Source organism: Hippoglossus hippoglossus, chromosome 14 (genome assembly GCF_009819705.1).
Source record: "Hippoglossus hippoglossus isolate fHipHip1 chromosome 14, fHipHip1.pri, whole genome shotgun sequence".
Taxonomy (NCBI): Eukaryota; Metazoa; Chordata; class Actinopteri; order Pleuronectiformes; family Pleuronectidae; genus Hippoglossus; species Hippoglossus hippoglossus.
In genome coordinates this window covers 14,780,473-14,803,120 of record NC_047164.1, presented here as the reverse complement: position 1 = coordinate 14,803,120, position 22,648 = coordinate 14,780,473, and the positions used below count along the sequence as shown (strand labels likewise).

General features: G+C 39.4%; 4 protein-coding genes across 7 annotated transcripts; 2 read left to right on the top strand and 2 right to left on the bottom strand.

Annotated features, from left to right (window-relative positions):
* Window positions 1-508: 508 nt before the first annotated feature.
* On the top strand, window positions 509-6,156 carry LOC117774882 (claudin-15-like). Of its 2 annotated transcripts, none has more exons than XM_034607566.1 (5): window positions 509-1,140; window positions 4,041-4,205; window positions 5,203-5,284; window positions 5,390-5,500; window positions 5,588-6,156. In XM_034607566.1, the coding sequence occupies exons 1-5, from the start codon at window positions 924-926 to the stop codon at window positions 5,685-5,687; spliced, it is 675 nt and encodes a 224-aa protein (XP_034463457.1). In that variant the 5' UTR covers window positions 509-923; the 3' UTR covers window positions 5,688-6,156. The 2 variants fall into 2 exon arrangements, with proteins under 2 accessions (XP_034463457.1, XP_034463458.1); XM_034607567.1 differs by lacking the exon at window positions 509-1,140 and adding an exon at window positions 2,505-3,282.
* A 1,250-nt stretch (window positions 6,157-7,406) lies between these two features.
* On the bottom strand, window positions 7,407-11,126 carry sat2b (spermidine/spermine N1-acetyltransferase family member 2b). 2 transcript variants are annotated; one of them, XM_034607568.1, is made up of 7 exons: window positions 11,013-11,126; window positions 10,812-10,900; window positions 10,657-10,708; window positions 9,567-9,650; window positions 8,739-8,840; window positions 8,269-8,309; window positions 7,407-8,085 (listed from the first exon to the last, which is right to left on the bottom strand). In XM_034607568.1, the coding sequence occupies exons 1-7, from the start codon at window positions 11,071-11,073 to the stop codon at window positions 7,906-7,908; spliced, it is 609 nt and encodes a 202-aa protein (XP_034463459.1). In that variant the 5' UTR covers window positions 11,074-11,126; the 3' UTR covers window positions 7,407-7,905. The 2 variants fall into 2 exon arrangements, with proteins under 2 accessions (XP_034463459.1, XP_034463460.1); XM_034607569.1 differs by having other exon boundaries at window positions 7,762-8,085; window positions 10,812-10,901; window positions 11,016-11,118.
* Window positions 11,127-11,593: 467 nt separating this feature from the next.
* On the bottom strand, window positions 11,594-17,690 carry taf6 (TAF6 RNA polymerase II, TATA box binding protein (TBP)-associated factor). Its single transcript, XM_034607553.1, has 15 exons — window positions 17,458-17,690; window positions 16,264-16,421; window positions 16,023-16,109; window positions 15,721-15,874; window positions 15,561-15,617; window positions 15,349-15,468; window positions 15,090-15,211; window positions 14,811-14,888; window positions 14,601-14,702; window positions 14,329-14,511; window positions 14,009-14,083; window positions 13,793-13,918; window positions 13,514-13,687; window positions 12,847-13,038; window positions 11,594-12,169 (listed from the first exon to the last, which is right to left on the bottom strand). Exons 2-15 carry the CDS (start codon window positions 16,417-16,419, stop codon window positions 11,879-11,881), a joined length of 1,917 nt encoding a protein of 638 aa, XP_034463444.1. The 5' UTR covers window positions 16,420-16,421; window positions 17,458-17,690; the 3' UTR covers window positions 11,594-11,878.
* Window positions 17,691-17,889: 199 nt separating this feature from the next.
* On the top strand, window positions 17,890-21,240 carry mrps31 (mitochondrial ribosomal protein S31). Of its 2 annotated transcripts, none has more exons than XM_034607555.1 (8): window positions 17,890-18,080; window positions 18,727-18,877; window positions 19,016-19,344; window positions 19,473-19,625; window positions 19,777-19,920; window positions 20,015-20,088; window positions 20,390-20,530; window positions 20,631-21,240. In XM_034607555.1, the coding sequence occupies exons 1-8, from the start codon at window positions 17,974-17,976 to the stop codon at window positions 20,864-20,866; spliced, it is 1,335 nt and encodes a 444-aa protein (XP_034463446.1). In that variant the 5' UTR covers window positions 17,890-17,973; the 3' UTR covers window positions 20,867-21,240. The 2 variants fall into 2 exon arrangements, with proteins under 2 accessions (XP_034463446.1, XP_034463445.1); XM_034607554.1 differs by having other exon boundaries at window positions 17,891-18,080; window positions 18,727-18,935; window positions 19,074-19,344.
* Window positions 21,241-22,648: the final 1,408 nt, after the last annotated feature.

Sequence of the window (22,648 nt, the reverse complement as noted above, 5' to 3'; positions counted from 1 at the left end):
AAAGTCCTGTAATATGCAAACACAATTATTTTAAACAGAACAGACATCATTTGCTTCAGTACAAAAAGTGTATTTGCAGAGTTTAAGAATTTCAACGCATCTTTTGTCCTGTCGCAGAGTCGTTAATGCTTAACCAGGGCTAAAATAAACACTTTGTGCCTTCAATAAATCACCCACTGACCACCCAGTGATTGATCTGCCCTCTATTCATTCAGTATTTGCTTATGAGAAATTGAAATCACCTAACTAAAATCACAAGCTACCAATTGCTCAAAAGGATGCGCAGACAGGAGGATGAGATGATAAGAGAAAAAAAGAAGAAAAAAAAGTACAATACAATATGAGCAATACTTTCAATTATTAACCACATCATTAAACTGTTCTCTGATTGATTAAAGATATATAGTTAGATATAGCACTTCTTTTTTTTTTAAATTATGAACAATTCATCCTGAGAGGCATCTTCCCACAGAACAAAACAATGATCATTTTATTGTCTTGTTCATTGTCTCCTGCAGATGCCTTTAAAGCATGTCAGCGCAGTCAGTGCCTAACGACTGCAGTCTTAAACTCTTTTTTTGGCTCGTGCATTTTAAAGCTGTGATAACTGTTTTACAAGAGATTAACTGCACTGCCAATCAAAAGAGAGGAAAAAAACTCCTTGTATACTTACATTTCTATGGTAACATGCCAGGCACGTGGAATGTCACCAATTTTGGGCGGGAATAGCCGACTTAAAATGTAGCTACAGCCAACAAATCAATGTTCAAATTAGTCCAGGTTTGAGTGCATGGGGGGGAAAAGCCCTGAGTCAGTTCTCACACTCACAAAATGTATATCAGACACAGAAGCTGCAAATAGAGCGCATGCCGGGGCATTATCTATTTAGCACTGCTAATTATTAATAGAAGACGACTTTCAACATGAAAGAGATCACAGAGGTTATAGCACTTTTCCTAGGTTTTGTAGGCTGGATATTAATTTTCATATCACTACAGGATCAGTACTGGAAAGAATCCACCACTGAGGGCAGCGTAATAACAACCTCCACCATATATGAAAACCTATGGATGTCTTGTGCAAGTGACTCGACGGGGATCTATAACTGTCGTGACTTTCCATCCCTTTTTGCTCTCCCAGGTGAGTAACAGTTGAAATTGTCTAATTTATGATCACAGTTTTTTCTTGACAGAATCCTAGAAAACTCACTTCAGCACGTCTCTGCTGATTTAACAGAAAAGGAAAATGTGAATGTAAATGTGAATTATCAAGAAATTGCTTGTCTTATATTGGCATTTTTTATGTTATTTATGTTTTAAAAAATTTTGATGATACAGCTGTATGTAATAGCTGAGTGTGCATTTTATAATCTGTAACGTCACTCTGAAAGGAATGCGGCTTATATTCTTTGACTTGATTGAGGCACGTATATATCTTTCTTCTTTGAGAGTCTAAATGAATAAACAGCCTAACAGATAGGTCTTTCTCATTTTCTAAATAAACACAAATGTGATATCTATATATGATTTTCAAAGTAGGTGCTATAATCTGTAGGGAATTGACACAGCAGCTGTGAAATCCAGCAATCCAGCACAGTAGTCTCTGTAAAGTTTATAACATTTAGTTTTATTGAGGAGGAGTTCAATATTTAAACATGAGTATCTTTTCTAAATACACATATTGTAGTGGATTACGTTATATTTGTAGGCATACACAGTCTCAATAAACAACCTCGTAAACCCTCTCAATAATAATAATAGTGGGTAGGTTTATGAGGGCTATAAGATTGTCAGTACATTGTACAGCGGCTTCCTTTTCCTTTGTGTCATTAAATGCATCCAGTGTATTTAATGCTGCACTTGTTGGACATAAGGTTAAAAGTTCAAATCAAGTGATTAAGCAAAACACACTAATAGGGTATTATTTTCTAGTTTGTTGCTTAGATTAAGGAAACACATTTTATTAATGAAGTTTTCTGTAACATTATGTGAACAATTGAGTTTCAAAATTCTTGTTTTCACTTTGCTGTCATATTAAAGGAATATTCACTCCATAAATCAGAAAATTCTATCAACAGCAATACAATAATCGATTTCCGCTTTGTTATAGGACTAAAATGTTATTATTATAATAGACATGAGGCAATGAATGATGTATGAACAAACCCCTCTGTAAAGATGTCTCTACTGAAGTGGAGATTCAGATTCAGGTGTGAAATATCTGCTGAAGTGGAGATTTCTGACTCAGAGGGAAAAACTAATTTTGTGACAACAGCATTTTATAGATATATATATTAAATAATGTTTACCATAAATCCAGCCATTGTTTGTATAATAAAGGTAATATATAAAGGTCCAGCTTAAAGCGGTCGAAACGGACATTTCTTTGAGGTCTAAACCATGTGGACGAGAGCTTTAATTCAAATGGGTTTTCTCTGCATGACCAAAAGGCTGCAGTGGTTCTTAATGAACAACTTTGTATTTGTTAACAAATGAAGACAAAAGTCTTCTGTTGTCAGATAAGCAGGGGTATCTGTGGGGCAACAAACCTGGTCAAGAGGTGATCAACCCCCCAATGGTGTCAACTTTCCCATCATCCCTCAGAAACAAGATGAAGTGAGGAGCCAAAGCAGGACCTGGATCCCATCAATTATGGTTTGATGGTGTTGACACAGGGCTTGAAGGCAAATGACTAAAGATGACAAATAGCTTGAAGTCTATGGAGATTTGTGAGAAGGTGCCAAGGTTGCATTTCACATCTCACTCTTGTCCTTTCGGTTAGGTAAACCTATGTAGCCTTTGAAAAGCTACAAAGGTGTGGAGGATAATAGCAGAAATCACAAGTGGGCTATTTGGAATTAATCATTGATCTGCAGTTTTCTTACCATCTTAGCTGGGGAGGGAGGGGGGGGGGGGTTTACTGGGAACCAGTGTGGCACACAGAGACCACGGGGCCGACGAAACCACAAGTCTGTGCAGCGAGATACCTCGGAGAGTCAACGTTTTTATTGAGTGTTTCTCTTTCTGGATACCTCTACACGGGTTACACAGAAGAAACAAGGGAATATGAATGCCACAGTGGAAGCGCTTGCCTTCTTCCTGGGCTTTCTGGGCTGGTTGATGGTCGGAGTCGCCCTCCCAAATCGATACTGGAAGGTCTCTTCGGTGGATGGTAATGTTATCACCACATCAACCATCTATGAAAACCTATGGATGTCCTGTGCAACTGACTCTACCGGAGTTCACAACTGCCGGGACTTTCCATCCTTGCTCGCTCTTAATGGTATGTGGGCAACGTAGCAACAGTTCTATTAGAATCGATGATTGATACTTCTCAGGCTTAAATACTAATTAGCCCATTCAGTTAATCTTTCGCTTTGGTTTTTTCCACATCCACTTGGTTTAAACCTGACCTCATAATACTTTCATTAAGGCTTATACTGCTCTGGTTATGATCACTGGTAAATGGGGGTAATAAACCATAAACATGACCAGAGAGTGAGGATAAGTAAACACAACCGAAAGACAAACAAACAAATGATGTGAAACTGATTTTTGAAGAACTAATAGTAATTATTCAAACATTTTTACTGGTTTTGTGAACTAGTTTTTGCAAAAACTACCTGTTTAGGTATTGGTTTAATTGGCTTGAATAAATAAAATATAGATTTACGATGAAGACTTTCCAAAATGACATAACAGACAAGTGTTGTATAGCACATGAAACGTTTTCTTGTTATCAACCTCAGTCAAGTGGCAGATTTTTCTATATAATGACTATACATCCAATGTATAGTACCAGCATTGGCTGCCCAGCTCTAGTCTTTTTTTTTCTTCCTCATCTCATCACAGACAGAAATGTATCCTTTGATCCCAACATACATTCATGCTTTTGTTTTGATAAAGCGAGAGATTGAAATTCATTAGTGAGGAATCGAACCTGTTCTCTTTAAACAAAGAGAGAATCCTTTCACTGACGCTACAGAGGTTCTTAAGAGAACAAGTTGTGTTATTATATATTGTTTTTATGTTTGCACACAGGCTACATCCAGGCCTCCCGGGCACTGATGATCGCTGCCATTGTGTTTGGGACATTTGGGCTCGCGGCGACTCTCACAGGAATGAAGTGCTCAAAAATCGGGGGAGAAAACTACATCCTGAAGGGGAGGATTGCTGCAATCGGAGGAGTGTTCTTTTTACTACAGGGTAAGGATATTAGGATTGATGGGATGGCAATGTCACAAAGAAGCATGAGAATATATTTTGTCAGAGGACACAGTCAAACCACTGCAGACTGGCTTTGGGGTTTTTTTGAAACAAAAAATGTCGATGGAAATCTTGAGTCCCCGAAAGCTGAGCCTTAAAAGATGAAAAGCATTTTGTCACATGAGAAATTGACGTAATCAAAGAGTGAAACCACACCCTTCACACAGAGCACCGGCCTGGAAGGGGTAAACATGTCTGCTAATCCAAACTCTGTGTGTAGAAGACTAGCTATCAGAAAATGGATCACCAGTTCAAAAGGTTATCCCAACTCCAACAAGGTTGCTGAAAGACAAAAGCCTGCCTTTACCAAAGATCTGTGGATTGTTAGAATGAGTCAAGTTGCGTAAATTACAGGTCATGCAGGGAGCGATGCATCCACATGAAACAAAACTCGATCAAAAACCGATATTACACCCTCAATCAATACAGTTATGTGTATAAATTCAATACATATATTGAATATATAATGTATAGACATGTATTTCTTAAAATAAAAATTCGGAAGATTCATCTCACTGTTTATTGTAAATTAATCCAAATAAAAAAAATATATATTTACGTAGTATAGTTTTGTTGTATAATAACTTTGAACTTTAAAGTTGTTATAATGGATTACTCACTCCTTACTCCGCAATAAACTGATTCATGCTGTCATTAGCAGGTACCTTTGCCTCATCTTACGTAATTGACCTATGTAAAGTCCCTTGAGATAATGTATGTTATGAATTGGCGCAAAAATTGAACCATAAAATATTTTTTTTATGGCTGTCTTTTCAACAGCCTCTCAGACTTCAGCTGATCCCAAGATTAACATATTCTGTTTTACTCCAAACTTGAAAAAGTATGAACATTTGACATTTTTGCTTGTAACTATGTGTGTTGCCTAAATTGAGAATGTCCAACTTGTCTACAGTAAACCATGTTGTTTTTTTTGCAGGGTTAAGCACCATGATTGCTATATCTTGGTACGCAGCCAATATCACACAAGAGTTCTTTGACCAGTTTTATCCAGGGACGAAGTAAGTCTATACAAAGCGCATCAATGTTTCATTGTTAGAAGCAGAACGACGACTGAATGACACAAAGTGATGCTGTTGTTTAACATGGACTAAATAACGCCACAGGTATGAGATCGGAGAGGGCCTGTATATCGGCTGGTCCTCCGCCACACTCGCCATCTGCGGAGGCTCATGTCTGTTGTGTGCTTGCAAATTCAAATCACCCGATGAAAAGATGTGAGTAAAACCTGCTGCTGGAAAGTTTTTACATGAATTCAATGTGAATATTCTCCCAGTTGAAACATGGCTTTTTTTGTGTTTCAGACCGTATCGATACCAACAGTCCTCCAGAGGACACGCGCTGTCCACTGTGCAAACGTCTCAGACTGTGCCAAGCAACTATGGAAGAAATGCATATGTCTGATTGTTATTGCACAGGAGGGAGAATCCAGCAGAGTCGGAAGAAAGTCACCAGACAGATTGTTTGAAGAGAGGACGAACAGTGTTTACTCTTCTCAATCCACAATGAGAGGGCAGCAGCAGCAGGGAATACACACTTCTAATCACAGTAGTACAGTAATATGGTGGTAGCAGTGAACTTGATTTGGTTTGGGGATTTATTGGCTTTATATAATCTAAACCTTTTAGGGGTATGCATATGTATAGCATATGTAATGTTTATATAGTGTTAAAACTGCTTCACTACTCCAGCATATATGTTGACTATATGTACAGTAGGGTCTCCTATATTACCCTGCTGTACGTTTTCCAATATCTAATCCTCAGATAACTTTTAACTGTTTGTGTTCAAGTCTATAAAGTTTGTGTTGTTATATAAAGTGCTGTAATTGTTTGTTATGTCCATGTATGAAAGTGAATTCAGGGTTGACACAAGCAGGAGCCTTTTTCAAAGGATTTTGGGGGCCCAGGGAAAAGGGACCTGGGGAGCCCCACCCTGAACAGGATGAGAAACATGCGATACCAAACCACATCATTCCAATCTTCAACCGATTCTTTTAGCGCCTAATTTATAAACATAGTGCAGACAGTTCAGACACATTAGTTATAGTAAAGTAGTGCATTTTCAGTGCAAACCCCAATCGCCCTCCCATGCGATCATACAGAAATTTGAACATTCTAGTCTTCAACCAAACCTCTAAAATTACGAAGCTTTGGCAGGAAGCTGGTGGCATTGGGCCTCATTATGGGGGGGTTCCACATCAAGGTGTCGTTGCAGTCTCCTGCACGTAGTGGACGTAGAATTTAAGGGGGTCTCACAAAATGTTCATTACTTTGTACTAACGTAATCAGCTGCTCTTGAAGGGGGCCCTTTCAGCTCAGGGCCCCTGGCAACTACCTGCACCCCTTCCACAAAACATGTTACTGTGCAACATATTCAGATGAATCCTGTCACCTTTAGAAGTGAAAAGCTCAAACAGAATCCTCTCCCTGGGACATTAGATGGTAAATCCAGATATCTCTTGATCAATTATCTGGCTGATCTTAAAGGAGATAAGTCTCTTTAGAAGAGGTTTCAATAATTACTAATCGATCCACAATAATGAGTCATTCTGTGACTTCTGACTGTGCCGTGGTCATGACGGAAATATTCATTTTTTTAACCGGGAAAACGAGCTCTCACCCAGTGTGATTTTATGATGATTTCAAACTTCAGTAACAGAGGTGCAACAAATGGAAACATACTCTTTGATAGTTCTGTGATTTTTAATTATAGTTTTTTTTGTTTGTAATCTTGTTTTATACACAAATAAATGTCATTGTCAGTGACAGTTTGAACTAAACCCTGAGAATGTCAAAAAGAGATTCTAACTTTCTATTAAAGATTGATGAACACAGCTGCCGAGCAATGTTCAAATAAAGGAGTTTTGGGTTACAGAGCTGGTTTGCACATCATCTTCCTTAACCAACAGAGAGCTGAATTTACTGCCCTGTTTAATTGTGTCTTTTCACGTATTGTCATAAGAGCCCAGAATGTAGATCATACCGAAATATCCAATGCAAAAAAGTAGGCTCAATGTGCCCCCTGCTGGACAGATATTGCTACACACCATTAAATCAAATTGTGCTCTGATCAAAGTCTTTAGATTAAAGTTTCTTTATACATTCATAAATGTTGACAAACAATATGCAAAACTTTTATGGGGAAATAATGACAAAGCATAGCCAAAAAAATCGTATTTATTGATATCAGAGTATTAACAATCATATTAGTAAATCATAAGTAGGGTGCCCAACTCTATTACAAGTATGATTGACTTTAGATTTATGTTAAACCAGGAGAAACCAGAACAGTGAAGCATATTTTGACATTGTCTTACACAGGAAATTTGTGTACAACAGAAAACACAGAACTACAGTAGAATGGCACTTAATACCGCGTATACAAGGCCCAACAGTGTGGAACAACGCAATATCGCTATGCTAAGGAAAGTGAAAATAAAATCCTGGATCCGCCCACTTAATCGATCTGCTCTAAAGGTTAATGAGCTCTTTCTTGGCCCTTCCACCAAGTTTAAAAAAAATTCAGTTGAGACTTTTTTGTGTAATCCTGCTAAAAGATTAAAATAACAAGAACGAAGAATAACCTCCTGGATCCACGGTAGATTTTCCTTGTAAAACAACTAATCTTTTGGTGCACTTTTTGCTAAATTGTCCAACTGCTGTCCTTCAAAACGAATAAAGTGCCAGCCATCGCTCTCAGTGATGTCCCGAGCTCCTTTAGCAGCATAGAACTCTCGAGCAGGAGTATTCCAGTCCAACACGGAAAACTGCAACCGCACACACTGATTCTTTTTCCCCATCTGTACAAACAAAACAGTCCTTTATATAACAATGCATCTCTACCTCTCCGCCACACAGGACAGCAGATGATTTTACTGGTCTTTACTTGAACACATTTTTTTGCATAAAAATACCTTTTATATGCGACTACACTACAACTAATATTCCTGCAAATTTAGGCCTAAAATACTAAACATTCTTACCTCTGCAACTTTGCTCATTAGACCCTTGCCAATACCCTTTCCTGCAAAAAAAAAAAAATAATGACAAAATAAAATATTCAGGTAGAGAGGTAAATAAAAAATCGCCATATATATGGTACTAAGAGTTATTCAGATATAACACATCAGTGCTTCCCACAGAATTCAATCCAATCTATGGCAGTAGCGGGGGTGTATGTGCAAGAAGGTCCTAAAAAACTAGGAGGTCTGACTGTACGCGTGGACAATAAAAATGTATGGGAAAGAAATCATGCTGCACCCAGTTATACAATGCAGCAACAGAGCAAAACACCAAGTTAATGATCTCTTATTTTATTATGAGAAATATAGAAACTTTTTTGGTTCAATACAAACTATCGTAAGACAAATTCAAATATGATGGGCTGCCACAGTGGAGATAATTGATGGGAAACACTGCATATAAGCAAACAAACAAGAAAACACATTTTCACCTCTGAATTCCTCCATCACATACAGGTCATCCATATACATCACCCGACCCTTCCATGTACTGTAGGTGTAAAAGTAAAGGGAGTAGCCGACAACTGTGAATCCTATAAGGTCAGAGAACACAAGCAGTGAAAAGACGAACAGGAAGGATAACAGCAAAATGAAAATCTTCAATACGTGTGTTGTGTGTGCAGAGTGGTGCTGCAAGCTGGGACCAGTAGTCAGGGAAACCTCTACTTATTAAGATTTAGGTTAAAGGGATCTATTGGCCAAAAATGTATATAAAATAATCCTAGTGATGACTAGTGTGTGATCATCTAAGTTGTTCGAACAGTTACGAGCCCTTAACATTTGCATTCGGGAGCGGGTCCTCTCTACAGAGGCGGCCATGTTTTTTACAGTAGCCCAGACTGGACAAACTAAACACCTTTCGAGTTTTTATGACAACTGAAGGCTACCTCAGGTTCTCTGTCATGTTTGGAAGGCGAGGGTGAGGTGAGGGGGTATTCAGCTGCAACATGCAACTTCACCACTAGATGTCACTAAATTCTACACACTGAACCTTTAAATTGTTTTTGTTATTTTTACTTAAGTGCATTTCCTTTGTGAGCAAGGATAACGTTTTTTTTTCTCAGGAGTCACTTACCTTCGGTGTCAGCTGTAAAAATCGAGAGGAGGAACTACATTGACACTGTTGATAAGTGACATGATTTGGATATATGGGCATTAGCTAAACGTCGAGAGCAAAGACATTTTATGATCTGCGTCAGATGCATATTCAGCTGATGAGGAAGACAACAATAAAAAAAAGTCCTTGATCCACACTTTACCCTCTTTGGATTTATGCTCCTCAGGAACTTCTGCCACAAGGCATTCAAAGAAGGGATTCTGGCAGAACCCGTCCCTCTCCAGTTCTACAGGAAAGACAAACCATTAAATACCAGATTCCAAAGGAATGTGGCAGATGTGGTGCAGAAATAAAGGCAGAGGTATGTGCTCCACTGAGCACCATTTTAATTACAAGATTAACTCTATATAAATACGTGTGTATGTATTTTGATTAGGGTTGCAAAATTCCGGGAATATTCAAAGTTGGAAACTTTCCATGGGAATATACGGGAATTAACGGGACATTTTGTGGGTAATTTATACTAACTGTATTTACCTTGTCATATACAGACATAAATATAAACATTTTGTTTTGTCATAAGCTGATTTGAGCCCTGAGGAAACTTTGGGCACTTGACTATATGCTTCTACATTGGCTGGGGTGAAATGTCTCCACACATGAGATAGTGCACGTGGCATTGTTCTGTAGAATAAGATGAGAAAAAAGCTTGTAAAAAACACTAATGCAATGCCAGGGATATAAATAGTTAGCTAAACAATTGGAATCGTCTTTAAAAATATTTTACAATTGATGGATAAATGAATAGAAATAGGCTAGATGAACAGATGAACAATCCTCAATCAGCATGCTTATATATTTCCCCCAGTAATATCATCAAAACTTACCTGACTAGTCCTTGGGCTAATGCAGTAGTGTGGCCTCAATAGCCCTGCTGTAGTGTGCAGGATGCTGGGAATTATCTGTGCATGTGATGGAAGAATGCACTGCACATCTTTAAAATAGAGTTTTGAATCATTTTTTTTATTGCTCGAGGTTTAATTTGCGCTAAAAAATTTTTTTCAAAATTCCCAAAATTCCCGCGCTTAACTTCCCATGGAAAGTTTCCGGAAATTGTCCGCCCCTTTGCAAACCTAATTTTGATCACATAACCCTTGCTTTGGTTCCTGTGAGGACGATTGTAAGGTGACAGTTAGATTGAACCATAGACTTTATCAAAGTATCTACAGTTTATATAGCGTTTATATACAGTTTATATAGTTATGCAGTGTTCAGACATATTTAAAACTCACCTTCATGGGACGTGTTCACCTCCTCCAGCTTATTTTCAAAAACAGCCAGCTCCTGCAGAAGGAGAACAACAGTCACATGTGATAATGGCCATCACAGGTTTTCACTGTGACGCAGTGAACGAACTCTTTCTCCTCCTGGTTTGTAACACACTCACCTTTATCATCCTCGAGATGTCTTTGCAGTCTTCTTTGGTCCCAGCGCGGATTTTGAAATCCATGTCCACAGCAGAGAAACGAGAGTGAGACACGAGCCCGTAAATCACTGTCCACTCACTCAAGTGGGACTGACCCGAATTATCGATACTAGCAAAACGATACAAAGTGGTCAGATTTAGCTTCTCTCTTCTGGACCCGCGCGTAGAAGGAAACAGCTGCCGAAACACAAGATCTGCACGAATCTGCACTGCGTGTGTGCATGTGCGTGTTTGCGTGCTCCTGCAGTGATGTGCGGACAACACACGATTGCTGCAAACTATTTTTTTTTTTGTGGGGAACCGACTGTACTTTGATCCACAAGTTGTACGTCACAATCCTGCGACAATGACGTAACGGCAAGCCATCGTGGCAAAATACGTCACTTGTCAGTCACGTCCTTATATATACAGTCTATGGTCACGTCACGTAAAAACAAAAAACGACAAACTGCACACACTTATAAATACCAGTCCGCTAAACTCACCATCTTTATCAACATCCATGCACTATTATCTGATAACTCATAGAAAATGATTCTCTGCATGCTGTTGGTCAACATGACACATCCATAGTTGTTGTTGTTGTTCTGACTTACTTCAGATATTTGTATTATTAACACTCAATAAACCAAAAAAGCTGGTGATGACAAACATTACTAATAAGAACAGATATTATAATATTCTGTATTGTAGGAAACATGTTTCTTAAAAATTCAAAGAGAAAGATAAAAAACAATCAGATGAAGCAGTTCATACAAAATCTGATTTATTTTAGAGTAAAAAAAGAACATGATACCAATTTGAATATAAGCTGAAACATTACAGATCTCACAGACTGACTTTAGTTTTCATTGGGCATTAACATATTTACAATGTCTGGTCACATTTTCTCTTTCTTCAGTCAAGAGTTCAGATTTTCCCCTTCATACCCCTCCAGAGTTTACCCCTTTTAAAGTTCAGCCCAAACCGACCTCCTTGTGTGTTCAGCTGCACCGACATGGTCAAAATCTCCAATACCTAAACAAGTCTCAGTGTGGCGACTGTGTGCTCGCTCCGGGAGACTCGGACCGCTCCATCTTCATCCCAGCGTCTAGCAGGGTTGAGGAAATTGAGGTTGGGAGCACGGAGCTCTTGGGCTCCAAAGAGGAAGAGGCAGATGAGGGCAGAGATACCACTATGTACTTCTGCAGAGGTCGTGAAGCTGTCAGTCCAGGGCCGCTGCCAGACTCCAGTTTTACTAAAGGCTGCAAGGCTGAGGAGGCACTGGGAACAGTGCTGGTTATTGATGAGGCTGACTGGGAAGAGCTGAGGGTGATGACCTAAATGGGACAACAAAGAGAGATGTAAATCCATACTTTGAATCTTAAAGAGAGGGGGTTCAGGAAATCCCGTCAAGTTTAAATTTGAGAACTGAGAGCTCACAGCGATTTCTGTTAATAAAAAATAAAACTATACATTTCAAATGTCTGCTTTCAATAAATACCTCAGTCAAGGCGGTTATGTTTTAGTTTGATTTTGTTTTATTTATCAGCATTCAACAAAAGCTACTGGACGCATTAGCACGAATCTTGGTGGTATGGGTCAGGGGAGAACACATTCAATTGGATCTTTAAAGTTGATCCAGGAATTATGATTTATTTGCTTTAAAATTCAGAGGAGTAGAAACACAACAGATTCCCTAGGGAATAAAAAAAAATCAGGCATGATTAGTGAACTGATATCCTTGTGTGTGATATTTGATGCAGTTTGAATGAATTTAAGGAGACTGTAGATCCTTGGCGGAGGTATGCACATTACTGCTTGCTATTCTAGTTTTAATTCATACTCCTGAAATATACTAAATACCTGCCATTATAAAACCATAGCTGTTCTATTGATGTAGCAATTGTCCTACATTTTCATCTTGTCATCTTATCAGTGTGGGCACCTGAATCAACCCTGTGGAGACTCCCTGCAGCATTGACATTTCCATTAGTGTAAAACTGAAAGGAAGTACCTGCTGAGTTGAGGCGGCGCCTGCACTGGTTGCCATGACGATATACTTTGTTGCCGGCGGTGATGGCTGCGATGGGGTCCCCGGCCGAGGGGACATCAGGGTGAGGGAGCTGGGAACCTTGATGATGCTGGGAGTGCGAGATCCAGTCGAGCCACCCATCCCGCTTTGTGAGACAGACAGAGTGGGTCGAGGCTGCACAGAAAAAACAAAAACATAATTAACTACTGAACAATTTGAACAACTAAATGATACGTTTTGAAATTACATGATTGGCTTATGATTTTAAAAGACAAATTGTTAACCCTTACATTAACAGAAGACTAAGCTGGATTGAAGGGTTTAGATAAGGAGTGGCATTTTTTACTGTGTTTTATTTGGCTACGACTCAAACGTGTGGCTTATATGTGGCATGAGTGAGTGTGACAGAATGCTATTGAGTTGGTTTTCCTCTAATCTCTGTATCTCCTTCAAGAATACTATAAATGTGCAGCTCCACTCTACATCAGGATCTTTTCATTACTCTTCAAACCAAACCAGTGTGTGCTCTCATTCTCTGTGTATGTTTGGTTGTTTAGCAGGAAATTCACAATTATTATCTTAAACATCTTCTACACCATTTCACCTGCATTCATGTTTGTTTAGAATTTCATAATGTATTGAAATGTACCTGTGTGATTGTTAATGTGGTTCTGTTGACTTGTTGAGCTTGAAGTGCTGCTTGAGTCCTAGCTTTCATCACATGGGAGCAAAGCATTGGTCCGAGGTAACCGTAGTCCACCCGATACTGCTCCACATTGTCGGGCTGAGGTCTGATCTTGGCAATAACACTTGCACAGTGTTTCTGTAAAAACAAAACAAAAATGTTTTACATTAAGTGAAATGTGACAGTTTTGGTTTCAAAGTGTATCCGTGAGATAGTGTCTAACTGCAGAGCTTCATTTATTACCAGTAAAAGGCTTTGAACATGGTCAGCTCCGATCTTATCAATGTTGGAGACCACTGGTCCTTCCATCACCGCTTTGATGCGAGCCCCCTCTATAGTAAGCCGAGGAAGAATCAACGTCTTTATCACCTACATGGGGACGAAATCAGGATGTTAGTGCCGATCAAAAAACAGAAAGAAAATGATCAAAGACTGAGGGGAAACACAAATCACACTCACATCAGCTCCCAGTTCTGCAAGTCCAGCGATGCAGCCATAACGTGTTGTCCACTGAGTTTTTTCATCCAACCAACTCTGGGGAAACACATCAGTATACTTTAGTGTGTGTGGTTTGTTTGTTTTTTTCAAACAAAGCTGTTTAGTGAAGGGTAACATTTAACAAAACAAACAGCATCTGCAGCAAAAGAAAACACTTCTAAAAACTATTTGTGAGTATTTGTTCATCACTGAATCAATCATTAACATTTAAAATATTATAGATGAAACCTTAATGCCTTGCTCTATTAATAATACTTTACTATAATATTTTGGTGACCCACCTTAGTAAAAGTCTTGGTGATGCGGGACTGGATGTTGTTGGTCGTAGTGCTGAAGGTTTTACAGCTTTGGGCCATGAGACGAGCGGCAAAGTCTCGTAAAGCCCAGTGGTTGTCAACATCTGGTCGCAAACACAGCTGCTTACTCACAATACAGGTCACCACAGCTGGGATGAGCTCGTGCAGCTGAAAATAAAGATAGAAAAAAATGTATTAGAATAAAAGTACATGTTGTGATGACACAAAAAAAAACGAATTTTGTTTTCTTCACTCACGTATTTCTCCAAATAAAGGGTGGGGTTGTCCATTAGAGCTTTGACCATCCGCATTAGATAAATCAGCAGAGCCAAGTTGTTTTGCACAACGTTTACACGAACCTTTAGGGAGAGAATAAAGTCAGTGCTTTTGGTAGAGACATGACTGGATCATTTGTGCATGGTGAGTAGTGTGTCAGAACATTAAAAAAAGTTGCAGAAGATGCTCACTCCTTCAGAAATGAATGTGCTGAATCTTGGAAGCATCTGATACAGTCCAGGATCTGTAGCAATACTCTGAAGAGCTTCCTGTATGAAACAAGAGGAAAATGAATCAAAATTGAGATGACAAATAAGGTTAGAAAAAATATTCACATTTGTCAAAATTCTGTAAATTCACCGACAACGTTTTAGCTGCACAGGGTTGCCATTACCAAAATAAGAAAAAGTATATTATCACCCAGCGTGTACAAAATAAACAACTTATAACAACACTCAGGCGGGACTTACCGCTCTTTTAGCTTCACAGGAGCCAACACATGCTTCTGTGATCTCCTTGTAGTAGAGCTGCTGCTCCACAGACAGTTCATGAGTGCTGCGTGGCTTCAACCTTATTAGACCCTTATCTTTTCCTGAAAGACACAAACACGGAATGAAGAAGGAAATAAAAACCATAAAGAAAAAGAAAGGGAAGTAGGAAGTAATGTGGGGAAACAGGAGTAGAAAACTGAATAAAAAGTTTAATTTGAATACAAAACTAAATACTGACCTTTGCCATCAACAGCCATTGCTCCCTGACCTTTGCCTTGAATCGAAGCATCATCCTCCTGGCCAGGTTTGACGACTTTGAGAGGTTCTGTCGATTCAGTCTTTTGTTGTTCTTTTGATGCTGGAATGTAGTAAATAAAAGCTGATGCTAAATTTGTCCTAGAGATAGTTTTTTCTGTGTTTTAAAAGAAGAACATTTTAAACAGTACTAACCTGGTGGTGGATTTTCTGGAATAGAAGGCTGCACCCCCTCAATACTTAACCAATGCGCTATAGATCAACAGAAAAGTGATGTGTGAGCATACAAAGCATACAGTATAACAGTGTAAAGACAATACAACAGATTGGCGAGAAATACTGATTATCTGGGTACCTTTGAGAGACACATCTAGTGGAACTCTGGGGAGTGGTGTGTTTATAATGTCACTGAGGTCGACTTCCTTTTCCTCATAGAAATGAAGCTCTCTTCCACCACCGCTTGCGAAGCGAAAAGGGATAAAATCTTGCGACTGGAACCCATACAGTGGCTATAACAGAGAGGGATTTATTTAGACTGCAGAAATTAAACAGAAAGCAGAACAGAAGAACCACTTCCTGTTTTTCCATCAAATAACCTCAAAGAAGTGAGCAATGCAAACGGTCTTCTGTGAGTTATATACACCAATTTTCTCTTACCTCTACATTTTTTAGTTTGAGAGCATTATCTATGTCACTGGTGGTTAATTTACGTCTCTTCCCATGATGCATGAATTTGAGAGCATCCTATGTAGAAGGCAGAAAAGAAGAAGACCACAAAGAATTCAAAAGTAAAACTCACATATCAGATAAAACACAAACCATGACATTCAAGAATGTGGTTTGTGAACAATTTACAGACCCATAAGCAAAATTACTTTTTCAATAATTCATGATTTACCTGTGCAATTTCTTTTATTCTGTAGCTGACCTCCTCACTTAATGCTACACAGCTCTCCTCTTGCAACTGTCCCACCCCAACAGACTCTGCTATGGCCTTCATAGACTCTGTGGGCACGACGACCGTACACTGCTTCTGCCGTCGTTCCTCTGCCATGACTAAAAAAAAGGCACACGTGTCAAACTCAACATACTGACAAATGTTCACAGACCTGATATCCTGAAGTGGGGATTTGCAAGAATGAACCAAGTAGTTTCAGCAAGTATTTAAGCAGAAATGTCAAATATTTGCATAGATGTGAGGATTCACTCTTCTTTGTCACATGTTTCAGTATCCTGAGTAACTTTGGATTTTGGACTTTCACTCTTAGCTGTCATTTTATACACAAAACAATTCATATATTAAAAGAAAACATATTGGCAGATTAAATGACGTGATAATAATCAACTCTTCAATACTCCTCATAGTAGATAATCAATAAAGTATTTTTCAAAAATATGATACAGGTATGTATCTGCCTAGAGCAGGACATGTCAGAAACTCAAGTTTTCATGCATGAAGGGCACTAGTGAGAGAAGGAGGAGGTCAATCACAAAACAGAAGGAGCTACAGCTCTCAACAGCTCAGGTTGTGGGACTTGGGACACAAAGTGAGCTATTGTGGAAACATTACAGGAGATCCACTCTCGTGTGCCAGATGACATGTAGGAAACTAAAATACACAGCGTGCAACTTGGTTTTATGGTTCGGTGAGACTATGAATGACTGATTTGAAAGTGTTGCATCTGAACTTCCTCTGGATAAATAGGCGGAGTGACAATCTGTAAGTTGTGCAGTCAGCTAGATAAACCCAGATCCCAGCCCCTCTGGTCCAGTGTTTTACAACAACAATAAAAGGAGCAGTTTTAACTGTATTTGTAGATACTTCACGTGTGTAAACAAACACAGTGAGCTGCAGAGAAAGCGCGTTAACCACTCTGACGGAATAACAACACAGAGCTACACGCAAATCACCAGCTCTGCAAAAGTATATGCACTCGAACGCAACAACTTCATGGCGGCAAGAATTTTGGGCGTTGATCGCTGGCCTTCTGGCGACCGCACATTTTTCTAAAATGAACTTACAGTGGAATACATTTGCTCTGCGTTAGCTTGCATGCTAACAACTTAGCTTCCGTTGACATTTTTTTTTTACCTGAGCGAAGTTGTCCTCTCCTTTCTGAGTTCGATCAGGAACCGATACGAGTAAAAACAGTCAATTGTGAGATTTGCAGCAGTGGATATTCCGTAAAGCTGATTCTTCTCTATGAATATCCATCTCTAAACAGAAAGAGGAAACTAATTCACGGTTTGAAGCTTGCGACCGTTCGTGAATTAGCGCTTGTATCGCGTCGCCATTTTGAATCACGTACCGGTTGTGGCATCGCGAGACTACAGATGCGGACTCGTAACCGCCTTAAGTTTATCAAACAGTTAACTCTGTAAAAATGAATTAACGGCACGTGTTTTTTATGACAAAAAAACTATGTGAAATTAAATTGTTTCACTCTATAAGTTATATTTCACTCCCCCCCCCCCCCGAGGAAAGTACCGAGCCTTTTGCAAGAGGGACCGCGGAACCATTGTTATCCTCGGGTTTGCGGAGGACAGTTAACGCTGTAGCAACAAAGACAAATGTCAGGAACGTGGAAGGACACCGCAGGAATCGAACATGTACAGATATTTATTTCGGACTGTGCACGCTGCTCGAAGCTCTTCAGTCCGTGTGTGCGAGCGGACTGTGTTTCCAGCTAAATGCGACAAGGCTGCGGTTTTCAGGTGAGTCTGACACGATCACACACACACACACACACATTATTATTAACTCGTGCTTATGACCGCTACCTACTCACCAGTGCCTGTTTTTAGAGAGAGACAACAGCTGACTGTGGAAAGGAAACTGTTGTGTTAATGCTGCAAAACAGGGGCTGGACATTTTCAATGACATTTCTCACTGGCAGGTCGTTTCCATGGTAACCCGGATGTGAAAAAACAGCTGTTGATATTCATGCAGCTTTACGTTTTACACATTGTACAAAAAAACCCAGCTGTTTAGACCTTTGACCTTGGCTTCACTCACCAATGAGTTGGTTCCAAAAACCTTTACTGTTGTAATGGGGGGGATGTTAACAGCAAATAGGCAGAGTACGATAATGAAATTTCCCCATGTCAATCAAACACGCGCAGGTCAATGATGTGTAGTTTATATGTTGCTTAAAATAATATGAAAGTATAAAGTGTTATTATTAATATTACATAAGGAAGAAATTCAGTTTGTGAAGAATCCCTTTCAGTAGTTTTTTTAAAAAGACAATATTGCCACCACCTCAATCATAATTGTCATGTTTTCATCTTGAATATTTGAATATGATCAATATTATTTCTGACACTTGTGATGATAAACTGTGTTTTGCTCTTGTCACAGGGTCGGAACTGGAGGTGGAGTCAAAACCCTCAGCACAAGTTCAGTCAGGCTCTGTGAAAAGAAAGACGATGTTGTCCTCTCTAATCAGGATGAGAAAGCAAATGCGGACCCAACAGAAACCCCAGCTTTGGCTCAGCAGAAAGCTGAAGAGGATGGAGAAGTCCTCAATATGGCCGAACAAAGGGATGAGCCAGCGGTGTTAAAGACAGGTGATGGAAGCACCATGCAGCAGCAGGTGGATGAGAAGATTAAAGAGGACGTGGCAAAGCCAGAGCAGAAAGCTGAAGAGGATGGAGAAGTCCTCAATATGGCCGAACAAAGGGATGAGCCAGCGGTGTTAAAGACAGATGATGGAAGCACCATGCAGCAGCAGGTGGATGAGAAGATTAAAGAGGACGTGGCAAAGCCAGAGCAAGTAATGACTGATGCAGCTAAGAGTGGGAAGGCGAGTCTCCTTGACCTTCTCGGTGCCATGAAGGTGGAAGTTACCAATAAGAGGAGGCTCAAAAGCTTGAAAGCGCAGAAAAATTATGAGTCCACCCCCAGATCAAATCCAGCCGCTATGGAAAGCACCATCAGTATGTTTCAGAAGGCTACAGAGGAGGCCTCATCACAGAGGTAAAAGACGGGCTTGACTTGTTTGTGTCTGAGTTATTTATTTTAGATTCTTCATCTTGGGATGAAATCAGAAGCTGTCGTCTCACTTCACCCACTGATTCCAGCCTCTCTGCTCTGTGTTTTTTCAGTGAGACCCTGGATCCTGAACTGCTTTCAGCTGCGTCTGCTGCAGCTCAGACTCTGCCTGACCGCAGCCAGGCCGAGTCTGAGCTGCTGAAGCAGCTGAGGCAGCATGAAGCTATCACCGAGGCTCAGAAGAAAGGGGACTTGAGCAACCTAGGGTATGTGCACTGGAGTCCAGTGTATACATTTCCACTATGGGACTGTTGATTGAATGAATATTTTAAATGAGAACAGGATTTCAACCTGGATAATGAAAAATAAAAGGCCTTATTCTCATGTAATAAACATTTATAATACTTTTTTTCCCAGAGTAATTATTGCTGACATGAAGGTCGGAAAGAATCCCAACCGCCAGAATGCTCGGCCGGCCAATCAGATCCAGTTTGATGAAGATGGGCGAGGATACACGCATGAAAGAGGAGTCACTGCTGAGCTGGACAGTGTTCGGAGAAGGTAAATATCATTATCACGTCATTCATCACATCTTCAGATTTTGTGATGGATTGTGTTTAATGCTTCTTTTTATTGTGTTAATGTTCTTCTGGAGGAGCCTGTTCAGAGGGAAAAGATTTAACATGTTCTCACCCACTACTGACAAATCTGGAGAGGAATCGGCAGTTGGTAATAATATATTTATTACTAACTATCTGCCTACAGTGGATGATTTATTGTGTTATTTGTCTAGATGTTTTTTCTAGTCCTTAAAAATATTTCTGTAGTGTGTTATCCCACATTCATTTATTTTGTTAAGCTGTTGTCATTTGTTCTATAGAATTTAGTCTCTTCTGCTCAAAAAGTATTCAATATGGAGACGCAACACAAAGAAGTACAGCATTTTGTTGAAGCTTATTGTCATGGGATGTTGTCATGAAGTTTGTCTTTTAAAAACATTTTATGTCACCTTGGCAAAATCTTTTTTCAGCACGGCCAACTTTGTGGGACATGGACTTTGCTCATGGCTTGTCTCTATCAGTCAACCATACGCCCCGAAATGGGCTCGACGAAATGATCCAGTGGACCAAAGAGGGGAAAATGTGGCAGTACCCAGTCAACAATGAGGCTGGTGAGTAATAGATGGTGTATTTATGTTTAATATGTAGAGACAGAAAAAATGAAGTTAGTCCGATGACCTCGCTGAAGGTGTGCTCTTGCTCTTATGTCAGGCCTGGAGGAGGAAGCTAGTGTCCCATTCCACGAGCATGTCTTCTTAGATGTGCACTTGAAGGAGGGCTTCCCCCGTCAGGGACCAGTGCGACACTTCATGGAGCTCGTGGTGGCCGGTCTCTCCAGAAACCCCTACCTGACCGTCCAACAGAAGAGGGAACACATCTCCTGGTTCAGAGACTACTTCCACCAAAAAGAGGATGTCCTCAAGGAGGCTGAAGTTTACCTCAACTAAACCGTTGGACTATTTAATATTTTTTTCAACATGAATGCAAGAACTATTTCCCCAGCAGGCTCTTTATCTCCCCCGACTATCTTCACTCGCACAGTTTAACAAATTCCAGTAGAAACCTGGTTTTGATTTCTTGACTCTTTCAAGAGGCTTGTTATAGTGGACTGGTATAACATCTGTGTCACAGTGTCAACCATTGTACAGTAACTGTTTCTCAAATGGTGATCAGACCATAGAACCACTCTTAAATAATTTCACTATTGACTTGACACATGATGGAGGAAAACTGTTTTGGAAGAAAGTGAAATGTTGCTGATGATGAAGTGCTTGTACAAAGTATGCAAACAATATAAAGCAGCCAAGATACAGCACATGGATTTTCTCTAATTTCATTTTCCCACATCTACCACTGATCATGTGTTCACACTGTGTTTACATAGGCCAATACTAATACACAGCAGTTAACAGATTATAATGTGTCACTCCTGCGGTGATATATAAAAACTTTCAGCATCTGGGACACCAAACTTGTTACATAAATAATTGTCAGCAGTCGGTCAATGCAGCACTTTTTGTATTCAAGTGAAAATGGGGTCATACTACTTTATTTTAAAAGTGATTATAAAAGCTTTAGTTTTGTAGAAAGTCCTGTTTACAGACAAGGTTGCATACAAAAACAATAGACTGCAAGTTCGATGGGTGGATAAGGATCTTCACATTCAAAGAAAATAGGATTCATGAAAAATATTTTTCTATTCTTTTAGTGTCAGAGGTAAGGCAAACAGCTGGGACCATGATTGATGGTGTTTTTACAGGCAGGCTGTGAAAAGAAGTTGTGTGTGTACAGCATCTAGGACGTCAGATCGGGGGTTAGAGTAAGACCATTATTAGATCTTGAACCGTGTGCCCTTTGCAGGGGAAGTGCTTTTAAAGTTAAAAACATGTTAACAATGTACCACGCGGATTCCTCCTGGTCTAAAAACACCCTCAGTGAACTATTGTCTGAGAATGCGTGGAAACGGAGCGCTCGCAATTTTAAAGTGCCTCATTTCCACATTTTGTTCACTTTTCCTTAAACACAGTCGGGATTGGCATGATAAGATGTTGGCAACACTTCCTTACTGGAATGCGTGCGGAGTGTGAACAGTACAAGAAATGTGTTTGTGTGGCGAGGCACCTGGCTATGCTCAGAAATGTCTGTTTTGCAGAAGATCCACTAGATGGCACTACTAACGGCTACGGTGCCATAAAAAGTGAGGATGTTTGATAAGTTTCTTTTTTTATATAAGTATGACTTTTAAATAAAATAAATAATATTTTAATTAAATTAAAATAGTTAAATAATAGTTAAGGGACTTTTAATAATTCTAAGGTATTTATAAAGTTACCTCCATTATGATTCAAAATATGACAAGTATATATTTTACAACAACATATGGCAGTTAAATCGTCTCATATATAGACTCTTCATAGAATGGAGCACACAATGTAGACGACCCTATAACTTAAATACAGACAAGAAGATATATGAAATGAGATTATCAATAAAATAAAATAAATGATAATAGTAAAGGGAAAAGGCATCAATAAAGTTCAACAGTTTTTTTTGGCTGACTTATGAAGACTGTAAATAGAGGCTATGTTTTCATACATTTACACGTATGGATGAAATTAAATAAGTAATAAAATATAAGTGAACTGTTCAACAGCAAATCACTTCATATTCTCCATTATGATTCCAAATGTGACACAACAAGTTAGTGTAGCAGAAACGTGTCAGAGGAA